Consider the following 8,189-nt stretch of genomic DNA (forward strand, 5'->3'; position numbering starts at 1 on the left):
ACACATACATGCACACTCACGCACAAGCACACTCTTACACACAATCACATACACTCGCCGACACACACATGCAAACAAACACACACACACATAGACACACTCACCAAAACATTTTCTCTCTCTCCCTCCCGCTTTCACACACAGGTGCACATACACAGCCACGTTCAAACAGTCACGGACACACTCGCACAGACACACAGGTACATACACACACAGAGAAACACCACCCCATACATGCAATGCCAAATAGACAAATGTCAAATAAATACAAAGCGATCAATAAAACAAGGGGAAATGTCACTGTACAAAGGATGTGGAACATTTAATAATTTCCTTCGTTTAATATGAAGGGAAGTCATTCCGCATTCTAAAAAAAGTTTTCAATTCCTGCCGTGTATCCATGTCTTAAGTTTGAATGATGCATACATTACGCACATATAAATTTGTGTATATTATGTATATTTTATCAATTAAAACGCAGGCATACAAAGAGACTAATTGAAGCTCTGTGTATTATTCTTCCTACCTGCAAGCCTGAGAGCAGACATTCTTTGGAATTCGGGTTCTTGAAGCCACTTCCACATCCTCCTGAAGGTCTCCCGGCCGGATTTGAGCTTACTCCAGGGTTTGGGGTTCCTCAGCAGGTCTGAGAGGGTCCCCTGCGACCTGCACAGAATTCGCTGTGCAAAAATGGCCTGGGGGATGCTGTAGCGCTTGAGCTCGGCCGTGATCCTTTGGGCCACCTCCTTGGTGTTGATCTCCTCCACTTGGTTCGAGCCGCTGCCCTGGGATCCGGAGACAGACGCCTGGCGATCGCGCTCAGAGGACAGCAGGGAGCCGTTAGTTTGCCCGTGGTGGTGGGGGTGGTGATGCATCCCGTTGAGGTGGGCCATCATCCCGGCTCCTGGACCCCCCAGCCCCCTGGCGAGGTGCTCGTCTCCTCTGGAGAGCATGGCGGCGTGGGAATCGAAGCCATTGGGAGAAAGCATCTTCTCGTTAGCCATGTGTCCACCATAAGGTGTGAGGGGCTGCTGAGAGCTGTGCAAAGTGCCCAGACCGTTGGAGAGAGGGGATAACGGCTGCCCCATGCTGGCCATGTCCTTGTGGTAAGGGCTGTAGATGTTACCCATGGAGGGCAAACCCCTCTCGTCTCTCATGAGGGTGAAGCTGCCGCTGACGTTGCCAGGCAATCTCTGGTGCGGGTGGTGGTGGTGGTGGTGGTGGTGGTGAGGGTGGTGGAATTTCTCAGACACGGTGGAGATGGGCGGCAGGTGCTGCAGGGGGGTCAGCGTGGTGTAAGTGCTGCTGAGGCTCATGCCGGGGGGGCTTTCGCACGACATGCTCATGGCTGGGTGCAGGGGGCCGGACAGGCTGTGATCCGGGCGGTACTCGCCTCCCTCCAGGATGGAAGCCATGCTGGACACCATGGCGGGCCGGCCGTGCGAGCTGAGGTTACGGTGGGAAGGCTGGCGAGTGTGGGAAGCGTTCATCAGCTCGCTCGATTGGCTCACTCCGTGGATATTCCCAATATTCTCCATTGTAAGCTCCATGGTCGCTGGGCTGGTGAGGCATCAATACCTAGTCATCCGCTCGATCGAGCATCTTGTAGCCCCTGTCTCTGCAATTCAGTCCTACGGCTTTGCCTCCGGATCGCCGCTCTGATGTGCTGCTCCTCGGGCTGATGTTAAACGGCTGCAGACTGGGGAGAGACAGAGAGAGGCAGACTATCAGTGCGCAATCTCACATCCAACCTTGACGTCAGCACTCCCACATCTCATTACTGAATTTCCGGAGCTTTTTTTTTCTCTCTCCTGCCAGTTACATCTCCTGAAAAGCGGCAATTTTCAGATCAAATAATCCACGGTATCAATTATCTAAATCTACATTATAGCTTCAGACCAATCGGACCTGATAACTGTCTGCAGCACCTAGCTTTAATCTATAATTACTGCCTGACTATTCTCCTTCCAGATAGTTTCTAAACTCAGTCCAGCTCAGAGCTGCAGTTAGTTTCTAATCTCAGTCCAGCTCAAAGCTGCAGTTAGTTTCTAATCTCAGTCCAGCTCAAAACTATAGTTAGTTTCTAATCTCAGTCCAGCTCAAAGCTGCAGTTAGTTTCTAATCTCAGTCCAGCTCAGAGCTGCAGTTAGTTTCTAATCTCAGTAAAGCTCAGAGTTGCAGTTAGTTTCTAATCGCAGTCCAGCTCAAAGCTGTAGTTAGTTTCTAATCTCAGTCCAGCTCAAAACTGTAGTTAGTTTCTAATCTCAGTCCAGCTCAGAGCTGCAGATAGTTTCTAATCTCAGTCCAGCTCAAAACTGTAGTTAGTTTCTAATCTCAGTCCAGCTCAGAGCTGCAGTTAGTTTCTAATCTCAGTAAAGCTCAGAGTTGCAGTTAGTTTCTAATCGCAGTCCAGCTCAAAGCTGTAGTTAGTTTCTAATCTCAGTCCAGCTCAAAACTGTAGTTAGTTTCTAATCTCAGTCCAGCTCAGAGCTGCAGTTAGTTTCTAATCTCAGTCCAGCTCAAAACTAAAGTTAGTTTCTAATCTCAGTCCAGCTCAAAACTATAGTTAGTTTCTAATCTCAGTCCAGCTCAGAGCTGCAGTTAGTTTCTAATCTCAGTCCAGCTCAAAACTGTAGTTAGTTTCTAATCTCAGTCCAGCTCAGAGCTGCAGTTAGTTTCTAATCTCAGTCCAGCTCAGAGCTGTTGTTAGTTTATAATCTCAGTCCAGCTCAGAGCTGCAGTTAGTTTCTAATCTCAGTCCAGATCAAAACTGTAGTTAGTTTCTAATCTCAGTCCAGCTCAGAGCTGCAGTTAGTTTCTAATCTCAGTCCAGCTCAGAGCTGTAGTTAGTTTCTAATCTCAGTCCAGCTCAAAACTGCAGTTAGTTTCTAATCTCAGACGAGCTCAAGAGTTGAGGTTAGTTTCTAATTTCAGTCCAGCTCAGAGATGAGGTTAGTTTCTTATCTCAGTCCAGCTCTGAGAGTTTCTAATCTCAGTCCTACTCAGAGCTGTAGTCAGATTTTATTCTCCATCCAGCTCAGAGATGCAGTTAGTTTCTAATCTCAGTCCAGTTTAGAGTTGAGATAAATTTCTAATCTCAGTCCAGATTATAACTAGTTAGTATCTAATCTCAGTCCATCTGAGAGCTGCAGTTAGATTCTAATCTCAGCCCAGCTCAGAGCTATAGTTAGTTTATAATCTCAGCCCAGCTCAGAGCTGCAGTTAGTTTTTAATCTCAGTCCCGCTTAGAGCTGTAATTAGTTTTAAACCTCAGTCCAGCTCAGAGCTGCAGTTGGATTCTAATCTCAGTGCAGCTCAGAGCTGTAGTTAATTTATAATCTCAGTCCAGCTCAGAGATGTAGTTAGTTTCAAATCTCAGTCCAGTTCAGAGCTGTAGTTAGTTTATAATCTCAGTCAAGTTCAGATCTGTAGTTAGTTTCTAATCTCAGTCCAGCTCAGAGCTGTAGTTAGTTTCTAATTTCAGTCCATCTCAGAGCTGCAGTTAGTTTCTAATCCTCAGTCCATTTCTGAGGTGTAGTTAGTTTCTAATCTCAGTCTAATTCGGAGGTGTAGTTTGTTTCTACTCTCAGTCCCAATCAGAGTTGAGGTTAGTTTCTAATCTCAGGTGAACTCAAAACTGTACTTAGTTTCTAATTTCAGTCCAGCGCAGAGCTGTAGTTTGTTTCTAAACTCAGTCCACATCAGAGCTGTGGTTTGTTTCTAGTCTCAGTCCAGCTCAGAGCTGTAGTTGGTTTCTAAATTCAGTAAAACACAGAGCTGTTGTTAGTTTCTAATCTGTCCAGATCAGAGCTGTAGTTAGTTTCCAACTTCAGTAAAACTCAGAGCTGTTGTTCGCTTCTAATCTGCCCAGATCAGAGTTGTAGTTAGTGTCTAACTTCAGTAAAACTCAGAGCTGTTGTTAGTTTCTAATCTGTCCGGTTCAGAGCTGTAGTTAGTTTCTAATCTCAGTCCAACACAGAGTTGTAGTCAGTTTCTAACGTCAGTAAAGCTCAGAGTTGCAGTTAGTTTCTAATCGCAGTCCAGCTCAAAGCTGCAGTTAGTTTCTAATCTCAGTCGAGATCAGAGCTGTAGTTAGCTTCTAATATCAGTCTAGTTTAGAGTTGGGGCTGGTTTAGCACAGTGGGCTTAACAACGGCTTGTAATGCAGAGCAAGGCCAGCAGCATGAGTTCAATTCCCGAAGCGGTCGCCCCGAATAGCTGCCGGAATGTGGCGACTATAGGCTTTTCACAGTAACTTCATTGAAGCCTACTTGTGACAATAAGCGATTATTATTGAAGTTAATATTCTCACTCCAGATCAGAGCTGAATTTAGTTTGCAATCTCAGTCCAGTTGAGATCTGTGCTTAGTTTATAATCCCAGACCAGCTCAGACCTGTAGTCAGTTTCTAATCTCAGTCCAACTCAGAGCTGCAGTTAGATTCTAATGTCAGTCCAGCTCAGGGTTATAGTTAGTTTCTAATCTCAGTCCTGTTCAGGGCTGTAGTTAGTTCTAATCTCAGTGCAACTCAGAGTTGTAGTTAGATTCTAATCTCAATGAAACTCAGCGTTGTAGTTAGTTTCTAATCTCAGTGCAGCTCAAAGCTGTAATTAGTTTCTAATCTTAGTCCAGCTCAAAGCTGTAATTAGTTTCTAATATCAGTTCAGCTCAGAGCTGTAGTTAGTTTCTAATCCTCAGTCCAGTTCAGAGCTGCAGTTAGTTTCTAATCTCAGTCCAGCTCAGAGCTGTAATTAGTTTCTAATATCAGTTCAGCTCAGAGCTGTAGTTAGTTTCTAATCTCACTCCAGTTCAGAGCTGTAGTTAAATTTTTCTCCAAGTCCACATCAGAGATGTAGTTAGTTTCTAAGGCTTATAATGTGTTAGTGTTTATTAACAGTGGGCTTGAATTTAAGAGCCGCGGGGTTATGCTGCAACTATACATGACCCTGGTGAGACCACATTTGGAGTATTGTGTGCAGTTCTGGTCATCTCATTATAGGAAGGATGTGGAAGCATTGGAAAGGGTGCAAAGGAAATTTACCAGGATGCTGCCTGGTTTGCAGGATAGGTCTTATGAGAAAAGGTTGAGGGAGCTAGGGCTTTTCTCTTTGGAGCGGAGGAGGATGAGAGGCGACTTAATAGAGGTTTATAAAATGATGAAGGCGCTAGATAGAGTGGACGTTCAGAGACTATTTCCTCGGGTGGATGTAGCTGTTACAAGGGGGCATAACTAAGATTCAGGGTGGGAGATATAGGAGGGATGTCCGAGGTAGGTTCTTTACTCAGAGAGTGGTTAGGGTGTGGAATGGACTGCCTGCTGTGATAGTGGAGTCGGACACTTCAGGAACTTTCAAGCGGTTATTGGATAGGCACATGGAGCACACCAGAATGACAGGGAGTGGGATAGCTTGATCTTGGTTTCGGACAATGCTCGGCACAACATTGAGGGCCGAAGGGCCTGTTCTGTGCTGTACTGTTCTAAATTCTAATCTCAGTCCAGCTCAGAGATTTAGTTAGTTTCTAATATCAGTCAGGCTCAGAGCTGTAGTTAGTTTCTAATCTCACTCCAGTTCAGAGCAGTTGTTAGTTTTTTCTCCAAGACCATATCAGAGATGTAGTTAGTTTCTAATATCAGTCCATCTCAGAGATTTAGTTAGTTTCTAATCTCAGTCCTACTCAGACCTGTATTTATTTTCTGATCTCAGTCCAGCTCAGAGCTGTAGTTAGTTTCTTGTCCTAGTCCAGACTAGAGCTGTAGTTAATTTCTAATCTCATTCCACTTAGAGTTGAATGTTAGTTTCTAATCTCAGTCTATCTAAGAGTGGAATGTTAGTTTCTAATCTAAGTACAGCTCAGAGTTGTAGTTAGATTCTAATCTCAGTCCAGATAAGAGTTGTAGTTAGTTTCAAATCTCAGTCCAGCTCAGAGCTGTTGTTAGTTTTGAATCTCAGTCCAGCTCAGAGCTGCAGTTAGTCTCTCATCTCAGTCCAGATAAGAACTGTAGTTAATTTCGGATCTCTGTCCAGATCATAAATTTCTTTTTGTTACACTTTCTTTTTTAATTTAAGAGTACCCAATTCATTTTTTCCAATTAAGGGGCAATTTAGCGTAGACATTCCACCTACCCTGCACATCTTTGGGTTGTGGGGGTGAAACCCACGAAAACACAGGGAGAATGTGTAACCTTCACATGGACAGTGGCCCAGAGCTGGGATCGAACCTGGGACCTCGGTGCAGTGAGGCAGCAATGCTAACCACTGTTACCTGTAGTTAGTTTCTACTCTAAATCCAGGTTAGAGCTATAGATAGTTTCTAATCTCAGTCCAGGTGAGAGTTGTAGTTAGTTTCAGATTTCAGTCCATATCAGAGCTGTTGTTAGTTTCTAAACTCATTCCAGATTAGAGCTATAGTTAGTTTCTAATCTCAATCCAGCTCAGAGCTGTAGTTAGTTTCTAACCCCAGTCCAGCTCAGAGCTGTAGTTAGTTTCTAATCTCAGTCCAACTCAGAGCTGTAGTTAGTTTCTAATATCAAGGCAGCCCATGGCTGCACTTAGTTTCTAATCTCAGTCCAACTCAAAACTGTACTTAGTTTCAAATTTCCGTCCAGCTCAGAGCTATAGTTTGTTTCTAAACTCAGTCTAGATCAGAGCTCTAATTAGTTTATAATCTCAGTCAAGCTCAGAGCTGTAGTTAGTTTCTAATCTCAGTCCAACCCAAAACTGTACTTAGTTTCTAATTTCCGTCCACCTTAGAGCTGTAGTTTGTTTCTAGACTCAGTCCAGATCAGAGCTTTAATTAGTTTCTAATTTCAGTCCTGCTCAGAGATGTAATTAGTTTCTAATCTCAGTCAGGTCAGAGCTGTAGTTAGTTTCTAATCTCGGTCAGGTCAGAGCTGTAGTTAGTTTCTAATCCTCAGTCCAGCTCAGAGCTGCAGTTAGTTTCTAATCTCAGTCCAGTTCTGAGGTGTAGTTCGTTTCTACTCTCAGTCCAGATCAGAGTTGAGGTTAATTTCTAATCTCAGTCCAACTCAGAGCAGTAGTTAGTTTCTAATCACAATCCCAGTTCAGAGCTGTAGTTAGTTTCTAATCTCAGTGCAGCTCATGGCTGCAGTTAGTTTCTAATCTCAGTCCAACCCAAAACTGTACTTAGTTACTAATTTTTGTCCACTTTAGAGCTGTAGGTTGTTTCTAAACTCAGTCCAGATCAGAGCTTTAATTAGTTTCTAATATCAGTCCTGCTCAGAGATGTAATTAGTTTCTAATCTCAGTCAGCTCAGAGCTGTAGTTAGTTTCTAATCTCAGTCCAGCTCAGATCTGTAGTTAGTTTCTAATCTCAGTCAGCTCAGAGCTGTAGTTAGTTTCTAATCTCAGTCAGCTCAGAGCTGTAGTTAGTTTCTAATCTCAGTCCATGTGAGATCTGTGCTTAGTTTCTAATCACAGACCAGCTGAGAGCTGTAGTTAGTTTCTAATCTCAGTCCGGCTCAGAGCTGTAGTTAGTTTCTAATCACAGTCCATCTCAGAGCTGCAGTTAGTTTCTAATCTCAGTCCAGGTGAGATCTGTGCTTAGTTTCTAATCACAGACCAGCTGAGAGCTGTAGTTAGTTTCTAATCTCAGTCCGGTCCAGAGCTGTAGTTAGTTTCTAATCACAGTCCATCTCAGAGCTGCAGTTTGTTCCTAATCTGAGTTCAGCCCAGAACTGTAGTTAGTTTCTAATTTCATTCCAGATCAGCGCTATAGTTAGTTTCTAATCTCAGTCCAGCTCAGGGTTATAGTTAGATCCTAACCTCAGTCCAGTTCAGAGCTGTACTTGGTTTGTAATCTCAATCCAGTTTAGAGTTATAGTTAGCTTCTAATCTCAGTCCAGCTCAGAGCTGTAGTTAGGCTCAAATCCTCAGTCCAGCTCAGAGCTGTAGTTAGGCTCAAATCCTCAGTCCAACTCAGAGCAGTAGTTAATTTCTAATATCAGTCCACCTTAGAGCTATAATTAATTTCTAATATCAAATCAGCTCAGAGCTGTACTTAGTTGCTAATCTCCGTCCAGCTCAGAGCTGTAGTTAGTTTGAATCTCAGTCCAGTTCAGAGCTGTAGTTAGTTTTTTATCCCAGTCCATATCAGTGATGAAGTTAGTTTCTAATCTCAGTCCATCTCAGAGATTTAGTTCGTTTCTGATCTAGAGCTGTAGTTATTTTC

At 43.7% G+C, this 8,189-nt stretch overlaps 1 protein-coding gene across 3 annotated transcripts in view; it reads right to left on the reverse strand.

Moving 5' to 3' along the window:
* The window catches only part of LOC140395091 (hepatocyte nuclear factor 6-like), a 129,410-nt gene extending 127,723 nt beyond the window's left edge, over positions 1-1,687 (reverse strand). For all 3 annotated transcript variants that reach the window (XM_072482483.1, XM_072482481.1, XM_072482484.1), the window contains exon 1: positions 527-1,687. In XM_072482483.1, the coding sequence (XP_072338584.1) occupies positions 527-1,550 (1,024 nt within the window). In that variant the 5' untranslated portion in view covers positions 1,551-1,687. The remainder of the gene's footprint in view (positions 1-526) is intronic.
* Positions 1,688-8,189: the final 6,502 nt, after the last annotated feature.

The sequence above is a fragment of the Scyliorhinus torazame genome, chromosome 18 (genome assembly GCF_047496885.1).
Source record: "Scyliorhinus torazame isolate Kashiwa2021f chromosome 18, sScyTor2.1, whole genome shotgun sequence".
NCBI lineage: Eukaryota > Metazoa > Chordata > Chondrichthyes > Carcharhiniformes > Scyliorhinidae > Scyliorhinus > Scyliorhinus torazame.